Genomic DNA, 19897 nt, shown 5'->3' with positions numbered 1-19897 from the left:
GCGCGTCTCGCCTTTGTTCGGGCAGCGCTGGAGCCGGGGCGGCCGCGGGGCGGGGAGGGATGGAGAGGCGGGATGGTGGGAGGGAGGAAAGGAAGGAGGGAGGGCTGCCCGAAAAGCCTTCTTTTTTTTTTTTTTTTTTTTTTTTTTTTTTTTAAATCTCCAAGAAAAGAACGACCCACAGGCAACGCGAGAACTTTTTTTTTTTTTTTTTTTTTTTTTCTCCCTCCCCGCGCGCCTTTAATAAGAAAACTACGTTTAAAAATTTATTAAACAAAAAAAAAAAAAAAAAAAAAAATTCAAAGAAATTTAATTAAAACGAGCCAGACCTCCCACCCCCCGGCCCAGACCCGGCCCCCTGCCCGCCCCACGCCGCCCGGGAGGCGGCAGAAGCGGCGGCGGCGGCGGCGGGAGCGCCGGCGGCCCCGGCGGCGGCGGCGGGGGGGAGGCGGTCGCCGGGCGCCGCCCGCCCCGCATCCCGCATCCCGCATCCCGCATCCCGCATCCCGCATCCCGCATCCCGCATCCCGCCGCCGGCCCCAAATGGATTATCTGCGGCTGGTGCTCTCCTGCCTCGTCCCCCTGCACGGCTGCCTGGCCGCCGGCAGCGCCCCAGGTACGGGGGGCCGGGGTGGAGGGGGGTGTGGGGGCTGACAGGTGGCTGCACCTCGGAGGATGGGGAGAAGGGAGAGAAGGAATCCGCCGGTGGGGGGGCGTAGGTTTCAATGGGAATTGGGGGAGATGGAGGCTGGGCGAGAAATAGTTGGCGTGCTTGGCGTGCGAGGGGACGTCAGCCCGAGTTCCTTCTGCTACGTTGGACGCACCCGCTTAAAACTACAAAGCGGACGGGAAAAGCAGCTGTCGGGCTCATGGAGCTGGCCGAAGGCTCCCCCGCTCGGCTCGGCCCCCGCGGTCCCGGCGGGATGCTCCGCGCCCACGGTCCCCTTGCGCTCGGTGCTGTCTCCGCAGAGCTCCTGCTGTCCGGCAAGCTCAGCGAGTATGGAGTGATCGTCCCGTTCAGCACCGACTGCCGGGGCCGCTTCCTGTCGCACGTGGTGTCCGGCGAGGCGGCGGCGGGGCTCGGCCAGCCCGCCTGTGCCCCGGACCCGTCCCGCTCCCGCTCCCGCTCCCGCTCCCGCTCCCGCTCCCGCTCCCGCCGCGTCCCCCGCAGCCCCCCGGATGAGCCCCCCCAGCGCCGCCTGCTCTACTTCAACGTCACGGTTTTTGGGAAGGAGCTGCACCTCCGGCTGAGGCCCAACCACCGGCTGCTGCCGCCGGGAGCCGTGGCGGAGTGGCAGGAGGATTTCGAGGTGCTTTTCCGGGAGCCGCTCCAGCAGCGCTGCCTTTTCACCGGTGACATCTCCGGGATGCCCGGAGCTGCCGTGGCCATCAGCAACTGCGATGGGCTGGTAAGCTGGGGGCTGCTGGGGTGCTTTGTGTGTGTTGTTTTGGTGAATCGTGGTGTCCTGAAACCCAATTTTTTGGTGGTACTTTGTGTGTGATGCCCTTTAGCCCTTGAGAGCAGCAGTTCCCTGGGCGTCAGTACCTGCTCCATCAGGATGGTTTGTGCACCAATATTTATTTAAAAGGCTCAGTGCTGCACCTGGTCTGCCTCCTGCCCAGATGCTGTTACATCTGAGCCTTTGGGACGGTGACCCACACTCATGGTGATGCTGTCCCATCCTTGCTCCACCCGTGTTTTACCTCTGGGAACTTTTCCTCTGCCTTTCCCACCTCTTAAATGATGCTGTGTGAGTTCAAGCACACCCTGAAATCACTGTTAGCTGCAGTCTGGCTCCCACCAAGCATCTTTTTGCATATTTTTCTTTTTTTTTTTTTTTTCCCTAATCACTCAAGGGCTCAGAGGCTCTTGGCTTTCTGAGCACAGTTCAGCATCAGTAACTTGCTGCCACAGTGCTTTAATTCCTTTAAATGGCTCTGTTACCTCCTTATCCCTGGCATCTGCTCTGCCTGTGGGTTCCCTACCTTTGATATGCTTGGGGAAGCATTTATTTTTTAATACCCTTGGCCTGCTGCCCTTCAGATTTCCTTTGAGCCAATTAAATCTTGTTTTAGGTGCCAGAGTTTGCTGTTTTCTCCTGGTACCACTTAAAGTTACTGCAGGGTTGGAAGAAATGTCTTATTTTGTGTCTTTTTTTAAAAAAAAATTAAATGTATTTTTTTTTTTAGTTGCTTTATTCTGGGAGTTCCTTAAGCCAATTTTGGCCACCAGCACAAACAATTTGGCATTCCTTTCTTTTTATACAGGGCCTGGTGCTACTGTACAGGCAGAAATGATAGGGCAGCACAGCTGGAAATACATATTTCGCCTACATATAGAAATTAAATTTTTTTAGCACATAATCCACACCTTTTGAAGCATCTTTTTGGGAGTTGCAGACATTTCTCTGGGGCACAGATTGCACTGGAGCTGGCAAATGTGGGCAGGCTTGGAAGCTTTAAAGGCATTTCGTATATTTCCAGCCAATAGTGCTGAGTCTGGAGCAGAGACCAGGGTTTGAAGTGTGCAGGTTCCGTGGCAGATCTCATCCCAGCAAAAGGGTGCTGGAGGAAATCAGCAGCTGATCCATGTCCTGCTGTGGCACAGCTTTGGGGAATTCTCTTCCTCAGAGCCCACTCTGTTGTTAGTGTCAATCCCAAGCAGGCTTTAATTTAACTTTTCCACACTTTCCTCAGGTTTAACCCCAAGTTTTCCCGTCGCAGCACATCTTGTTGGTTGTCATTCTTTTTGCCCTTGTTCCTGCTGGGTTAGGATGTACCTTGTACCACAGGATGCTTTTCCATGTGGATTTATACAGCTCTATCCTGCCACTCGTGGTACCCCAAGCCCACCCTTTTAACCCCATGTAAATGAAGAAGCAGCTTTTCCCCCAGGATAAGGATTTTTTTTTTCCTATTTCCCACAATAAATTGTTGCTCAGTGGCCAACAGATCAATATCCTGGCTTCAACCAGGAATTTCCCATGGTGTGGTGAAGGACATGAGGCTGAGGGGGCAAGCAGGTGCTTGTGATACATCCAACATCACAGCTGGTTTCACTTTTCTGGCTGTATGACCCTCTGGCTTAAGTGAGTCTGACATTTTCAGTCTGCTCAGGATCCTTTGGAGGAATGGGGGGATTAAGAAGATTCCCAAAAAGCAGTGAAAAGAGGTTGATTTTGGAAATGGAGCTAAATGGAACCAAAACCTGGTTCTAGGTGTGGATGGGATGGGAGGATGAGGTTATGAGGTTGGAGAAGCAGCAGAGCATCTGGGAGGGATCTACATGGTCAGGAACGCTGCTAATGGTCTGGAGGTAACTCTTCCATAAGAGAATTCCTTTGCTGGAAGCTGCCCAGGAGCTTGGGCAGGGGATTGTGGCTTTGGCATCCCGGGCTGGCGCGCGTGGGAGGCGCTGGGCCGCCGGATCCTGGCCAGAGGAAGCGCTCCGGGATGCTGCGGATGAGGGCTGTGTACACAAGGAGATTAGGAGATTATAAATAACAGGGTGGGGAGGAGCAGAGGGGAGGAAGAATAAAAAAGAGAAAAAAGAAAAAACCAAAACCCAACAAAACCAGAACCCAGCTCTTGAAAAAGTCCACCCAAAGTCTTTCCTAAATCCATATTTAGCCATGTAGGCAAGGCAGCGCTTTTCCCTTTTTCCTGCGGCCATTCGCTGAGGGCATCCACGTGTGAGAATCTCTGGCCTTTCATTTTTTTTTTTTTTTTTTGCAAGGGTGTCTCGTACCAGGGTGGGAAGATGCTGTCGCCCATAACATAATTTCAAAGCTGATCTAAGCCACCAAATTCCTGACTGGTAAAGCAGCGTTAGGCAGAAATCTCCGCCGGCGGACACGTCTCGCTGCAGTGGAGGCATCCCAGATTTTCCCCCTCTGGCTTTTAGCAGTGTGTGGCCAACCTTGCTTCCTTCCTGCTTTCAGAGATGGGTGAAGGATTATCATCCACAGACACCATGTTTGTGTGCCTGGCTTTTCCCTGGGGTGAGCTTTTCCCTAGAGCTGCAAACTGTAGAGCCAGCGTTTTCCATCCCCGTGGCCCTGCTTTGCTTCAGATGGGTGGCAGCAGATAAGCAGAACATAAAAGCCCTCAGGGACAGCAATTAATAGGGAATGGGGGGAGAAACAGCCCCCCAAAAGGATGACCCACTGAAAAAAGCATGGCTTGGTCTTCCAGGATTTTCCTTGCAGTTCCTGAGCTGTAGGGTTAGTTTTGGGGAGAAAAAGGGTGTGAGATGTCCCTTTGGTCATGTAGATCCCACTGACCTCAGCTGGTGTGGGTGTTACATGGGTATGAGGGCTTTTCTCCCAGGTGATAATCCCAAGTTTTGGCAGTGAGATGCAAACCAAGCCCTGTTTGGGCTGAAAACCCAATTAATTAATTAGTGCTGAGCGTGTCTCCATATCCTCACTCCACCAGGAGCTACATTTGAGGCCTGGCTTGGGTCACCTGGCATAGCCTGGACTATAGCCACCCCAAAAACCTCTCTCCTAGGCACAAAGGGCAGGGAAAAGGAGTCAAGGAAGGTAAAGTGTTGTGTTTGATGGGCTGCAAAGCCTGTGTAGCAGAGAGGAATGAAAACAGTGATGGAGCAGCTTTGGACCATGCCTGATGCCCTCTGGATGGAAGGGGAGCACTGTTATCCGTGGTGTCTGTGTTCACACTGCCTGGTTTTCTAGGACTTCTTGTCCAAATTATCTGTGAATCTTATAGGAAAAATACATACTATGCACGCAGCTGGAGTCCCCCCTCCTGTTAGCTTCCCTGGCCGAGTGCAGCACTTTATTAATTTTTCCACATCTCAGCTGTGTTCAGTGTCAGAATTTCCTGAATTCCTGTGGGAGTTGGAGCATTTCATCCAGCAATGGAGGAAGAGTTTCTTACTCAGGGTCCTGGGGTGTTCCCCTTAGTGAAGCTGGCGTTCATTTCTCCCTTAGCTTGGAGAGGCACAGGAGAGCTGGAGAAGAGACTTCACCCTCTGTGAGTGAGTTTGATGTATGTGTTCCCTCTTTCCAGTGGAATTGTCTTTAAATGGCCATTTCCTAGTTTGGGAATACCTTCCCTGAGAGCTGCAGACTGCATCTCTCATGTTAGAAAAAGCAGTGATAATTGATTTAATTCGATCTGGTATTATTAAACCAAATTAAAATCAAGGGTGGGAAGCACGTGGCTAATTGATTGCTGAGGGTGGAACTGAACTCTTGGAAAAAGCCCAAGAAAAGCTGAGTGGGACTTTCTGGGTGGCATCTGCTGCCATTTTACTGTTACAACCCTCCCAAAATGCTGAAACACAACCTGAGCTGCTCCTCTTTGCCAGAGAGCAGGTTGGAGCGTGCCTCTTGCAATGGTGTTTTTTGGGTCGTTTTGGTTTTTAGATTTATTTTTATGAATGCCAGGGTGACTGCTGTAGCTTCTGTTTCATTTCTTGGGCTGCTCTGCTCTGATGGACACAGAAATCCCTGCATTATCCATCCCCTTTGCTGTCGGTCATCCCCGGAGCCAGCGGCGCCTTTGGGAGAAAGTCTGGGCTGCTTTATTCCTTGAGCTTGATATAATTAGTCACGAGCTGCAGAGCAGCTCAAACCCAAGTGGGCTGTGGCTTGGGACCAGGCTCTTTCACATTTTAATCCAGCCTTGCCCCGGCGTGGCGGCACAGCTTTCCTCCGGCCGCCTGACTCAGCAAGTCCCAGCTTTGGCCCTAAACCCTTAAACCGGCTTTGGGGTGCCTGGTCCCGAATGAAACACCCCATGGCAGGGCTGGGAGGGGGTAGTGGTGTCCCAGAAGGGCTCCTTCTTGTGCTCCATCTCTTGTTGAATAATGAAGAGCAACGTTTTGGAAGTGGAAATTAGGAGAATTTCTTCGTGGAAGTTGTTGTCCTTGGAGGGATTGAAAAGATGTATAAATGTGGCACTTGGGGATGTGGTTTAGTGGTGGTCTTGGCAGTGCTGGGTTGATGGTTGGACCTGATGATCTTGGAGAGCTTTTCCAACCAAAATGATTCCATGATTCTATGCCCTGCCCCATCATCATGGCCTTGCCCAGCCCTCACTGAACCTGACTTGTGGTTTGACTCCCTGGCTTGTTCTCTGCCTCATCACCACCACCCTGCCAGGTTAAACCTGGCTGTGTTCTTCATCTCCTTGGCTGAGAGTAGGGGCTGCCCTGTTTGACCTGGATGTGTCCTGTGGGAAGAACATGAGATACGTGTGTCAGGCAGGGACTTGGATTCCTCAGGGAAGAGGTAAAACAAAACCAAAGCAAAGCCAAAACCTCGCCTTGCAGTGGAGTTAAGCACTTAATAAAACCCAAGTGGAGCAGGAAATTTGGTGGAATCCAACAGAGTCAGGTTGGCCATTGCCTCATGAATCCAAAGGGACGTGAACACGGAGGGCACCCAAAGAGCCAGGCGGGTTTGGAAGAGCCCCAGCCTCTGTCCAAAACACCCCTCTGTGTATATTTTACTTTTATTATCTTTTATTTGATGAGAACCATCCCAACAGCCTTATGAGGACTCCAGCAGGTCCATGCTGCTCCAGGCTTTGCTCCAAGAGCAGATCCATGAGTTCTGCTGGTGCTTTCCAGGCAGCTCTTCAACAGCGGGCAGCGCCGGAGGAAGGAACGCAGGCGTGCTCCGTGGAGGGAGCTGGGAAAAATGCCCAGCTGGGGGGGGCTGCCTGTGGGATAGGAGCCAAATCCTGGTGATCCTTTTCCTTGCCTGAGGTCTGAGCCGGCCGGCGCTGCGGGGTGTGAGCGCTCAGGCTGATGTAAGGGGGATTTGATGGGAGCTTGGTGTTAATTAGGAACAGGTCGGTAGCCAGGACAACATTTCCAGCCATGTTTGCCCTGTCATTCATCTTCCCTGTGTTGGGGAGGTGGAGTTGTAATGCTTTCCAGCTTCTGCTCCAATGGGATTCCCCTGTGTTAATTCCCAAGTACTTCATGGGGCAGAGAGAATGGTTTGTCTTTCCTTCTTCTTGTTGCAGCTCGTAGTGTCGGTGAAATGGCAGATATGCTAACAGCACCACGGGAATGGAGTGGGGACGGTTCAGGGAGGCTCAGGAGTGTCTTGGGAGCCCCTTCAGCCTTGTATCCCTGAGTTCAGGATCTAGCACAACTCATGGATGTGACAGAACAGAGTTTTGCAGCCATATAAAGACACAACTTGATTTGCAGCCAGGCTGGTTTTTTTTTTTTTCGGTTTTTTTTTTTTTTTGGTTGGTTTCTCCTTCCTTTTTTACTTTTTTTCCCCCATCTACAGGAGAAATTAAGGGTTGTCATAGATGAGCATGGTATTAAAACCATCTTGGTGTGATGGAGTAGGATCAAGGCAAGATCATTTTGGGATGCCTTTCCCTTTTGTGCGTGCTCTGCATCAATCTTTAACGAGTATATTGAGTGTCTATATCCCCCTACACTTTTATAAAACCACATTGTTTTTTCTCCCCTTCTTTTCCTTATGTCTTTGTGGAGTCCAGGCTGGCCTGATTCGGACAGACAGCAGCGAGTTCTTCATCGAGCCCCTGGAGAGGGGCCAGCAGGACACGGAGGAGCACGGCAGGGCCCACGTGGTCTATCGGCGCTCGGCCATCCGGCAGGATGGTGCTGAGCCACGCCACGACCTCCATCCCCAAGGTAGGGCTGCTGGCATCCAGCCTTTCCCAGCACTGGCAATAAGTATTTCACGTGGGGAGAGGATTTCTCCTTCCGTGAGCCTGTGTATGTCTCACCCTGTGGCTTCAGGCTCAGTTTAACTGCTAAAATCAAGGAGAAGGGAAGGGAAGTGGGCTGGAGGTGCTGCTTTGATCGGCTCTGTGTTGTGAGAGTGGTGAGGCTCTGGAAGTTGTTGTCCAGAGAAGCTGCTCCATCCCTGGAAGTGTCCAAGGCTGGGCTGGATGAAGTTTACAGCAACCTGGGATAGTGGAAGGTGCCCCTGCCCATGGCAGAGGGTGGAACAGGATGAGCTCTAAGATCCCTTCAACCCAAACCATTCTGTGATGATTCTAAGAAACGTGGCCTTGATTTGACTTTTTAACAGATCATAGTGTCATTGAGTATGGAAAAATCTTTAAGGTTCTCGAGTCCAATAATTTGGATTGGTCTTCACAACTCAGAGCAATTCCCCCACCACAGAGCGAGCCGGACCAACAACCAGCCAGACCTCAATATCCCGTTAGACTTAAATCCCTTCCCTATTTCCCCTACTGAATTCCTACTTTTTGTGGAGTGTGAGATCACCTCAAAGGCTCTTTCTTTTCCTGCCCAGCACCCGGGGTGCAGGTGGGGGAGCTCCCCAATTCCCTGGAGCTGATGGCGGAGCGGCTGCGGGACGCGGAGCGCAAGCGGCGCCACGCCAGGAAGGACGACTACAACATCGAGGTGCTGCTGGCTGTGGATGACTCTGTGGTGCGCTTCCATGGCAAGGAGCACGTCCAGAACTACGTCCTCACCCTCATGAACATAGTAAGGCTCGGTTTACTGAGGTGGAGGGTGTGGATCCCACCTTTCCCAGGGTTTGGTGCTCGTCTGATGCTGCAAATCTGTTATCCTGGGAAAAGAAGTGGAGGGAGGGGGAGCAGTGCTGCAGTTCTGGCGTTTAATAGCTGTGGGAATTGGGGGGATGGAAAGCAGAACTCTTTGATGTTCACCTCCATCATCTTCCCCTTGCCAATGACAAGGCTGGTGGTGCTGTCACTCTCTGTCACCTGAACCCAAAAATTTCTCCTGGCTGAGACCATTTCCTCCTCGTCACTGAAGTCTCAGCAAATGCTGGAAAAGAGAATGGCCGTGGCTTCTTAGCTAGAAATGACCATATTTGTAATTTGTGTTACAAAATTGATGTTCATGACTTATTCTGAATACTATTGCTAGAGAAAATATTTTTAGAGCTTTTCAGAAGCTTTTTGGAAACCTGTGCACCTGGATAATCATTCAGGATATGTTTGAAAAGGAGTTTAGAGCAGCTTTACAGTTCCTGCACCTCTCCTCATTCAGAGTCACAGGGCAGCCTGTGCTGGTTCCCTACGCCCCTTTTCATTCCTTTTTAAGATAAAAACATCCATATTCCCCGAGTCCTGGGAGATGTGGAAGTATCAGTATTTATTCATCCAGTCATCTTGAGGGAGGTTTGCTCCTCCAGCACCTGAATGTCTGCAAATATGGTCTATGCTCAAGGATCTCTTTCTCTCTCCCAGTTTTGTTTTGTTTTCCATGCTTTATCCTTGCCTCTATTTATTAATTTTTTGAAGTGTTCTTTTACACGGTGGTGGAAAATGTTCAAAAGGCTCAACCAGCTCTGGAATGGCCAAGCTTTAAAGATGCTTTTGGGTGCTTGGTTGTTGCTTTGGGCATTATTTCTACAATATTGCCAGAAACGAAGGGGGAATTGTCAAATGGTGGGGAGGATTTGTGGAATGAGAGGGTGGATGGGGTGAAGGATGAGTGAAGTGGCTGGTCCCGAGTAGGGAAAATATTGAGGAAGTAAACATCTTCATCACAGAGTTTTATTCTCTGCTGTGTTATCCCAATACCTGCGGTCCCATGCTCTCAGCATCACTTAAATTCACTCTCTGAGCGTTTTATTAAATCCTCCTGCCAGAGGGAAGCCACAGAAGCCCTCTGGCTCTTCCCACGTTACGGGGGTCGGAGATGATGTCATTTTTGCTTTCCGATCCCGGGGGAGGGGGGATGGCCCGGGGATTGTCAGCTCTAATCAAAAGGTCGGTTTTCAGGCGCATTTCATGGTTCCTACCCCGCGGGCAGCACTTTTCAGGGAGTGAATGCGCGGGATGCTGCGCTGGGAGAAGGGAGGACCCGCTGCCTATTCAATTAAAGGCGGCGACTTTAATGAGAGAGGGAAAAACCCCAGCATAATACAGGCAACAAATACTTCCCCGCAAGTATTATTTCCTTCTATATATATTCTCCCCACCACCCCCTTCCCCTTCTTTCTTTCTGGTTTTTAGTGCGTTTTCTTTCCAGCTTTGCCGTGACCTCCGCCCGCCTCCTCTTCCCTCGGCGCCGCCTCGTTTCCTTACCGGCTCGGATTGCCTTAAAACACCCGATTCAGCAGGAAAAAAAAAAAAAAAAAAAAAAAAAAAAAGAGTTGTGCTTTCTGGCCTGGGTGGCAGAGGGAGGGAGAGAGGAGGATGCCGGGGGGCTGGCGGGGAGGAGCCTGCTGGGACCACACAGCTGAGCATTAATCCCATTAGTTGGAGGCGAAGGGAAGAGGGATGAGAAGCTTGGCCAGCCCTCTAACGAGGAAAGGACTTAACGAGCTGGGCTGGAGTTCGTCAGGGAGCCAACTGGGAAATTTCTCCTGCCTAGGAGCTCGCCTTGCAAGGTATATCCTGTCAGGAGAATTAATCCACAAACGCCAGAGGTTTACGTCCAAAAAAAAGAGACAGAGGAGTCCTTTTATTTTGTTTGAATAAAGGGAGAGGCCGTGGGGCATTCCCCTGGGATATATCAAATTTTTGGAGGATGCAGCCTCCTTTTTATCCCAATTTCCCATCTGTATTTCCCTCTCTCTTTCCCCACTGGCTGAGGAACTTGAGAGGCACAGACTTCCCAGAACACCTGATACCTGAGATTCCCCTCTAATTTATAACTTTCCCTTTGAATTTTTAATTCTTATGGAATTAATGATTTTCCTCCATTTTGTCTTTCATCTTTCAATATCCAGTTTAATTTATCAGCAAGCCTACAGTTTGTTTGTAAAGGCAAATATCTTTTTTTCCATTCATCAATCAGTGGAATCCTTCCCACTGTTTCTTTTATCTCTCTGTGCTGGTTTTATCTACCAGCAGACCCACAGCTTGTTTGTAAAGACAAATCCATCATTCCTCTCAATCCCAAGGAAAGGGAGCAACTTTGGAAGCAGAGATAAACTTTCCTGGTTTTTTCTGAGGACACAGATCCCTTCCCAGCGCTGCTGTAGGTAGGATCCTGGGGCTCTTCCCAAGACACAAAACCCTTTATTAGGAACTCTGTGTCAGCTGAAGCTTGGTGATAAATGATTTGTCACGGAGAAGGTTTTTTTTTTTTTTTTTAAAGAAACAAACCTCTCAGCCCTTATTTCACTGCCAGAAATGTGGATGCTTTTCAGTGAAGGGAGCTGTGTCCATCCCAGGAAGCTGACATGAGGATGACTGCTCCTTTTGTGCACCTAAGAGCTTCCCTGCAGGCAGGCTGCCTTCCCTAGCTCCCAGCCTGCATTCCCAGCCTGCCCTTCCCTTCCCTTCCTGCCTCAGATGCTGCCCAGGAATTTGGGGTCAGCTTGGGAAAAGCACAACTCCCCCTCTGCTATCAGTCTCTGAGCTTATCCCTTCTCTGAGCTGAGCTTTGCTGTGCCCACCTAACCAAAACTGATCTGCTGGGCTCTGTGGTGGCTCTGGAAAGCCATTCCCCTCTCTTGCTTGCTGCTTGTGGCAGGGATTGTGATCTTACAGAAGGAAAATTAGGATCCCCCAGCCATGGTGACTGCTGAGATCAAGGGCTGGGAAGCAGGAGGGGATCCAGCACCCTGGAAAAGGAAGAAGAGAGAAAATACTCAGTGCTTTTCTCTGAATATTTCTCAATGTTCAGTGCTTTGCTCTGCTTTCCAGACTTATTCAGGGAGTTGGGCTTCTTGGTTTAATTCTCCAGACTTCCCACTGCTCATTCCTGATCCTTTCAAGTCTGGGGATGGCTCCACTTGGAGGGGAGAGGCCAAGCTCTGGCTGTGCTAAACCTGGCCCTGGCCTCAGCTGGTTTCCTGGGCTTTTGTGGGATATTGCCCATGATTTGGTTAAGGATGCAAAGGTACTTGGTGTTTTCCCATTGTTTTGGGTTACTAGGGAAACCCCATGAGTCAGAGCCCTCTCCAGGCTGGGACATGCCTGGCTCCAGCTGAAATTATTGTTCCCAAGGGCAGAGCAACAGAGTGCTACTGAGACCCCACAGAAGAGAAGGTTTGGGGAAAAAAATTAAACCTTCAGCTTTAATTTTAACCTGTGTATTTTTTTTTTCTTAGGTGAGAGGTTTATGAGCCACTTCCTTGCTAACTGATAGTAACAAAAATTCCTCTGATGTCTGCCATGTGTCCATGCACTTTTCCCCCCCCTCTGTATATGTTTGTTGCTATTTTTTTGGGACAACATGCCTCATTCTGTAGAGAGCTCTGATCAAATCTAATCCTGCCCTGCAGAACAATTCTCCCCTTCCTCTGTTCCTCCCCACAGGGGTGACATTCTGCTTTATGCAAGCCCAAAAATGTGGTAAGGGGGATTCCCCCTCCCTTCCCAACCCCCCAGCCCCAGCAGAGAGGCTCAAGGTGAATCCACCAGCACGAAAACCGAGCGGGGGAATAAAAGAAAGGAGTTTAAAGATGACTTGGCTGTTCTGAGTAAGCCATCCCAGCGTTTTGAAATGTCAGCTATTCTGCTGCTTTGGCAAATTCTTCTCGTGTCTCTCCCTTTGTTTTCCTTCCCTGAAGAACGGCGAGGTCTAGACCTCGCTGCCAGTGCGGTTTTGCTGTCGGGATCTCACGTCTGGGGCTGCAGGCTGGGGGCTGGCCAGAGGTTTGCAGGGATTTAGGGAGGCAGCCTGCCCTGTAATGTTCCTTTCATTGGAAAGCACTGCCACTGTCTCCTTGCTGCTGCAGGGTTTGGGGGGAGTCCTTTGGGGTGGTGATTCCTGCTGCTTTGCCCTTAACTCACAGTGAACTTTAAGGGCTGGGCTGCTCATAGATGGGAAAATTCCATTTTAAATGGAAGAGGAGAGCAGTTCTTGCCAGGTGATGCTGTGAAACAGGCTGAGCAGGGATGAGAGGGATAGGAAGATCTTTATCCCATGGCTTCAGGGATGTGGGTCCCTTTACTGGAGCCCTTTGCTGAACAGCTATTTTTGGGGGATGAAGTTTCTCTGAAGACACTGACTTGCTTAATGGCACCTGCAGAGGGCAGGGGGAGTTGTGCCAAGCCTGCAAGCTGCTCTCCAGGTGAATTTCCATTTCCAGGGTGATGCTCAGCCCCTCCAGCTCCATCCCCACTTCTTCCACAGGCACTGGAGCACTTGGGGGAAGCTGGCCCTGCTGATGTTCCCTCCCTGCCCCAAAACTTGGGGTCTGCAGGGTTGCAGTCCTCACAGCAGCCAGCACCAAGCCCTTTTGAAATTATTATTTTTCCCCCTCTATCAATTATTGACATTTGGCTGTGAAGGGAAGTCTGTAGCCTTGGGCAGTCTGGTTCCACATCTGCTTTTTGAATTAACCCTAAAGGTCACTGCAGAGCTGGTATGGGTTAGGTTCAGATCCCTGCCTAAACCCTGGACTAAACAGAGGCTGGGCTTTAGTTTAAGTCTTAATTTCAAAGGCTGGAGAGAGGGAGCACCAGGTCCCTGTGAGCTGGAGGAGACTGGGATTTAGCACTGCTTTATAAGGAAGATTTATGGAATTAAATCCATCTTGGAACAATACAGCAGGGTATGTTGAGCATCCTGCCAAAATATCCCTTGCAGCTGGGAAGGGAGAGGTCTGTGCTGCTCTGCTGATGCTCCCAGTCACTGCAAGGTCAGGTCATGGCTTGTAGAGAGGTCCCTGAGGCAGGAATGTGGCTCATCCTGATGGATTGAGGAGCTGCCTCCTCAGGAGCAGGCAGCAAGCAGCAGAATGCTGGTGGACAACTATAGAATCCTAAAATCATGGAATGGGTTGGAAGGGAGATGGAAGCTCATCCCATTCCAGCCCCCTGCCATGGGCAGGGCGGTTTCCACTATCCCAGGTGGATCAAACCTGGCCTTGGACACTTCCAGGGATGCAAGAGCAGCCACAGCTTCTCTGGGCAGCCTCTGCCAGGGCCTCACTTCCCTCAGTTCCTTCCCAATATCTCATCTAACCCTACTCTCTGTCAGCTTGAAGCTCCAGATCCTGATGAGTGCTGGGGGTGAAGATTTGGGAAAGTGAAGGAAGTGGTTATGTTTCCTGTCTTGTTCCCCAAACCCTGCACCCCCAGGTCCTGCATCTCTTCAAGCATAGTTTTAATTTCTCCCTCTGTCCCCAAATTCCCACCCTTCCATATTACCAATATTTTTGTAAGGGGTCAAACTTGTAATGTGGGATTTCTCTGGGATGCCTAAGCGTCCTACATCCTAAAACCCAGGGCTGAGCCTGACATCCCTGGGGAGTTGCAGCTCCTTGCTGGGCTGGATCCTTCATACCTCAGTGGGTCTGTAGGGCTGAGTAATATTTGCAGCTGCAGCACTATGTGACCTTCCATCCTTCTGTGCACACCCCCCCCCAAAAAATAGGGCTGGGCTCAGAAAAAATCCATCATATTCTCATTGTTCTTACCAAAGGGGGAGGGTGAAGGAGCATCCCACCCACAGAATGCAGGGATGAGCTGAGGATGGGTTGACCAGCCTTGGGTTGTGCTATTTTTCCACACTGATGAATAAAATACCCTGTGGCTCTTGCAGCTTCTGCAGCCAAAGGGATGCATTAATGGGGATGGGCTGGCAGTTTATTGATTGATTTTAGTTTTTTATAATCGACTTTTCTGCATTCAAGGCTCAGGATCTGCATTGCCTCTCTGCATGGCTTGGAGGCACCCCATGGGAGTGCTGGTTGTCATGGGGAAAAGGTTAAAACTGGGTTTTTGTGTTTAAAACTTGTGGGCATTTCAAATGGAATCCCAGGCTGGAAACTGGGGGGCTTGTAAAACACTGGGGAATGGCTGACTTGGACTTGGGCAGCAGTAAAAAGGTAGCTGTCAAACAACCCTTGATGTAAGATTGAAAAACCCCAAAGGAATGGAGTTAAAAATAGAAAAGATCCATAAATCTTGCTTTATAACCTTGATCTAGTCAGGAAAGCTGTGATAGAGCTGAGGCAAATTAGTGCCCCCTTGGGCAAAGCTGAAAAAGTAGATTTTAATTAAAACATGAATTCTAGTCAATACTAAAAATAGTCTTAATTCAGTCTCGTTGACTTGTGCAGTGAACCCCCATTTGTGGAGCTGCTAATTTGAGAGGCTTTTTGGGAAAAATAAAGTCCCATTCTCAAAGATCAGGGTGTTTTCCTTCCCTGGGCTGTGTTTTCCCACGTGCTTTGGAAGAGGTGCAAGGTCTCACGTGGGTCTGTCCTTGCCCACTCTGTGTCCCTCCATGTCACTGGGCTCAGCTCTCAGACACATTTCCCATCTGGATGTCCTGCTCTCTTGGTAGCAATTAGGAGCAGAATTTGTTTATTCATCCTGGAAACGCAGAAGGAAAAGGTTGGAGCCTGTTCTTTCCTTTTCAAGGTCAATTTTAATAAGCAAGGATGGTACAAATCTCATTGACTCATGAGCCCTCCCTGTTCTCTTCATTGTGTTGCCTTCTCCTGGGATTTCTAAATCCACAGGTCAGGTTTGACTCACTGATGTGACTGAGGAAAGCCCTGGTTTGGGGAGAGGCAAAGGATTGGATCAAAAAGCCATTTTTCCTTTGGATGCTGGAGTCTGGAGCATTTCCATCCCTCTGAGGGTTCATATTCCAAAGGGTCAATGGCTCGTTGAGAAATGTGGTGGAGGAAACGCAGCCCTTGATGGAGATGGGTGATGTCATTGACCATCTGAGCCATTCCTGGGGAAATTTTGGCTTCTTCCAGCTTGGTTTTTTAACTTTGTGCTTGTTACACATGGAAAAATGGAAAAAAAAATGGTGGGAGGAGGGGGATGAGATCTTTGCACCTGGTCTTGGAAAGCCTGGAAGGGTGTGGAATGTGTGAGTGGGGAGGACAGGAGGGGCTTGAGAGCTGGGATAGCCTTAAATTTCTTCCCTGTTGGGTTTCTCTCCCTCCTTCAGGTGGATGAAATTTATCATGATGAGTCTCTGGGCGTTCACATCAACATCGTGCTGGTCAGGATGATCATGGTGGGATATCGTCAGGTAAATCCAGTGTGGCAGGTGGGAGGTGCCATAGTATTTATTTAATAATTGGATATTGCTTAATAATTTTAAAATAATTTAATAATTTGGATATGGTAAATATTAAATAATAAACATTTAATAATTTTATTAATAAAATTTAATATTTATTTAGATAAGCCCGGGCTTGGGAAAACGTGGCAGTTGTCAGAGGCCAAAGGACAACTATGCTGAGCAAGGGGAGGTTTGAACCCTCCTTAGCCTGGTTTTTGGGAGCTAAGGGCCTGGATAGCCCCCTGGATAGCCTAGGAAGCCCTCAGGGAGGTGGTGGGTGGGTGTGATGTGCTGTTACGTGCCTGCTCTGGGATGTGAGGAAAACCACAGAGCCTTCCTCAGAGTTCTGTAGGTGATGGGATAAAGGTGGAGCTGCACATTAGTGAGGAGAAGCCACAGTTGGGATCTACTTGACTCAGCTCTGGCTGTCCTGTAGCCCTGGTGTGGCTTGGGCATGGCCAGGAAAAGTGTGGGAAGGTTTCCTGAGGAGTTTTCATGTGGTTTCTCAGGCTGCACTTATTTTTTAAGGCTTGTTCGAGCACAGCAGCCAGATTTTTAAAACAATGTGATTTTCTGTACTTTTTTGGGGCATGCCCCTGTCCCACAGGAAGTGTTCTAGCAAGGGTGTTAATGACTCAACACAGTGATGTCTGTGTGTGTGTGTGATCCAGAAATAAGACCAGTTAGGTCTTGGAAAAAAACCTCCTTATTATAGAAAAACGTTTGGCTGGCAGAAACCCAGCACATCCTGGAGATCCAGGCATGGTCCTGAGGAGCTGGGATAAAGATGGAGGCTGGCCCATTTTTGGAGGCTTCCATGGGACCAGGAACATCATCTCTAGCTGAGAAAGCCAAAAATCTGTCTGGCTTCCTCCCAGTGGCGTTTGTGCTCCAGGCTGGAGGTTGTTCCGTGGAAGTGAAGGGATTTGGAGCTGTGGTGATAGGGCAGGATGGGAGCTGCCAGGCTCTTTTAGGGATGATTTATCCTCCCCAAAGCCAGCTCTGGAAGCAGCTGCTTTGTCCAGCTATGTCACTTCTCAGGTTCAGGGGATGATGTAGGAAATAAGGAGTGATCCAGGAGCGATCTCATCTCACCACTGTTCCCAAGCGAGTCCTTCTGCAGCTTCTTGGGATAAAACCTCTTTGGCTTCCAGGGGGGTGTCCTGGTTTGAAGGACAGGTATCTGCCAATAAAGGGGAGAGCTTCTCTTTGAAATGGGGACTGTAAACCCCCTCCCTCCAAATTATTGTGATTTTGAAACTAAGGGGCTCTCAGGCAAAGATATGGGAATTAGGAATAACAGTTCTTTACTAGGAAAATTAAAATAGAAATGCAGTATTACAAAGAACAATCCCAAACCCTGCCAGAATCAGAATCCAAGCTGACACCCGTCAGTCAGTCAGGGTGTTGGCACAGTCCCATTCAATGGTGGCTGCATCCTCCTGCAGGGGCAGATGTGGTTCAGCTGGAGCAGTGCTCCTGGAGAAGGTGCAGTTTTCCTCTGAAGCTCCAGGGATGATGTGGAAAGGTCTGGCTTTCCTCTGGAACCCAGTGGAAAGATGGATAACTTGCTGTCCAAAATCTCAGTTTTTATCTGGGTAGGAAAGGCTTGGCTCCTCCCCTGGCTGGAGCATCTCCAGTGGGATGATGGAATTTTATCAGTCATGCAGTGGGACTGAATGGGCCAGCAGCAGATGATATCTTCCTGGAGGGAGGATGGGCTGTGGGAAAGATAAAGATGATTGCCCAGCTGGTTTAAAGATGGCCCATTAGCAGATAATATGTGCCAGGAGATCAGGGTCACTGCCCCACCCACTCCGACAGATGGTGACAGAACACACATTTCTGCCCACATCCTACATTTCAACCCAGGGCAGGGGGAGGGCAGCACCTCTTCCTTCCCCCAGCAGCGTTTCCCGTCCTCCCGCAGTCGGTGAGCCTGATCGAGCGCGGCAATCCATCGCGCAGCCTGGAGCAGGTGTGCCGCTGGGCGCACTCCCAGCAGCGCCCCGACCCCCAGCACGCCGAGCACCACGACCACGCCGTCTTCCTCACCAGGCAAGATTTTGGGCCAGCAGGTATGCAAGGTACTGTATTTGTCTCGATCAGGTATGTGCAGTTTGCTGGGGTGGGGTGGAAAACACCGGCCAGGGGTGAGAGGATTTTCTGTATGCACAGTCTGTTTCTTGGCCAGCAAGGTCCAGAAAAAGGTTATAAAAATCGGCATTTTTTTCCTTCACGTGATGCAGAAGAGAGAGACAGAGAATTAATCCAGAGCATCAATCCGAATGGATAAAATATCTTGATTTATTTAGCTCTTTGATTTCATTTACCAGTCGTCCCCTTGGCCCAAAATGCCTTAAAAACATAAAAATAAGATAAAAAAAGATGAAATACCACAGGAAGCCTCATGGGGACCATCAATTTATTCTGTCCTCTGGAGGACTTTTAAAACCTGTTTTTATATGAATTTATTTCTTGGACACGGGAGCATTCAATAAACCCTGGGCCAAAGAGGAAGTTTTACTGCAGCAATCTCTCACCCTCTTGGTGCAGAAATTGTGCCAGTGTGGTCTGAGAAGTTGGAGGCCTTGCTAATAAAAATTTTCAAGAAAACCTTCTGATGTTTCATGGCTCCATTAGGAAAGCAGGTGCTTTGGTGTTATCACAAGAGGTGACTTTTCCCAGTTCTGAGCCTGCTGCTTCCAAATTCCCATCTCCTCATTTCCATGCTGGTGGCCAGGTCTGGAATTCCACCAGGAGGCTCTGTTTGATGCCATGAATGGGGTGGGTATTATCACCCTGATCTGTAGCCTAAATCCTCCTGGTGTGCACAGGAGGAAGGAAAGGTGGAGAAGGAAACCTGTCCTAATTTGGATTACCTCCCTGAAAGGGATCCCCCTCAGCAGGAGATGAGCCTTAGGAGATATCCAGCTGGAAACCCTCCTGAGTGTGCTGTGGCCACCAAACAGCAGACTTTGGCTAGTGCCAAGCTGATGACCTGCCCTGGTCTCCTTGTCCAGAGTCACACGGGTGAAATACTTTTGTTTCGTTTTTCTGGACCCTTCCTGGCAAAGTGACTGTGTCCAAAGACATTCATTTATGAGAGGACCTTTTTTGGCAGAAGGGGGAGACTCCCTAGGCTGCCCCTTGGTGGGAAGGAGTTGAGATTGATTGGGTAGTCCTGCTCCTTCCCCTTTTCCCTGTGCTTGTCACAGGACTTTCTGCAGGAGCCCCTGTGGTTGCTGTGTCCTTGCCTGGCTGTGCTGCATGGCACAAGGAGCTCCTCATCCACCAGGAACTTCCCTCTGCTTGGGCTGCTGGAGTAATAACACTGTGCTTGCTCTCGCTTCTCTTCCCCCAAAACAAAGTCCTTGCAGATCTCTGACACCCTTGTTAAGCTCAGGGACATGTAGAATGAAAGATCAAAGTGTGGCACCAAATTATCCTCAACCTTGAAACAGAAAAGCAGTGGACAGATGGGTTGTAAATTATTAATTGCTGCTGTAGAGGTCTTGTCAACACCCAGAGTTTCTGTGTCCCTCTGCAGTGGGTGGCACAGGGTATTTTCTGGCCTGGGCTGAATGATGCTTGTGCTCAGAATTAAATATTTTCCAGGTAGTTGCTTCTCACCATCGTTCTACTGTGGAGAACCTTTTATACTCCTTCCAGTTCTTATTGGAGTCTTCATTACAAAAAACTGCTTTTGTGAGCATCCATCTTTTCAAATTCCTTTGTCCCATCTCCCATCCACAGCTCCTTTGGTTGGGAATTCAGCCCATTTTCATCCTAAACAAAATAAATTTGTCCTTCCCTTGTAGAGAATGCTTCCCACAGCTTTATTCTTTCTTGTGGAAAGTTTCACAGGAGGAAAAAAAAAACTATTTTCAAATGGTTTATCCAGGGCTTGATTTAGCGGGAGTGGGATCAAATATCCCACAAGGA

At 49.6% G+C, this 19897-nt stretch overlaps 1 protein-coding gene across 1 annotated transcript in view; it reads left to right on the top strand.

Moving 5' to 3' along the window:
• Positions 1-448: 448 nt before the first annotated feature.
• Positions 449-19897, top strand: part of ADAMTS14 (ADAM metallopeptidase with thrombospondin type 1 motif 14) — a 32294-nt gene continuing 12845 nt past the window's right edge. Inside the window, exons 1-6 of the mRNA XM_056495586.1 lie at positions 449-613; positions 967-1406; positions 7492-7648; positions 8280-8476; positions 15836-15919; positions 17883-18039. Coding sequence (XP_056351561.1) covers positions 541-613; positions 967-1406; positions 7492-7648; positions 8280-8476; positions 15836-15919; positions 17883-18039 — 1108 coding nt within the window. The 5' untranslated portion in view covers positions 449-540. The remainder of the gene's footprint in view (positions 614-966; positions 1407-7491; positions 7649-8279; positions 8477-15835; positions 15920-17882; positions 18040-19897) is intronic.

Source organism: Oenanthe melanoleuca, chromosome 6 (genome assembly GCF_029582105.1).
Source record: "Oenanthe melanoleuca isolate GR-GAL-2019-014 chromosome 6, OMel1.0, whole genome shotgun sequence".
NCBI classification, from domain to species: domain Eukaryota; kingdom Metazoa; phylum Chordata; class Aves; order Passeriformes; family Muscicapidae; genus Oenanthe; species Oenanthe melanoleuca.
This window is presented reverse-complemented; position numbering and strand designations above follow the sequence as displayed.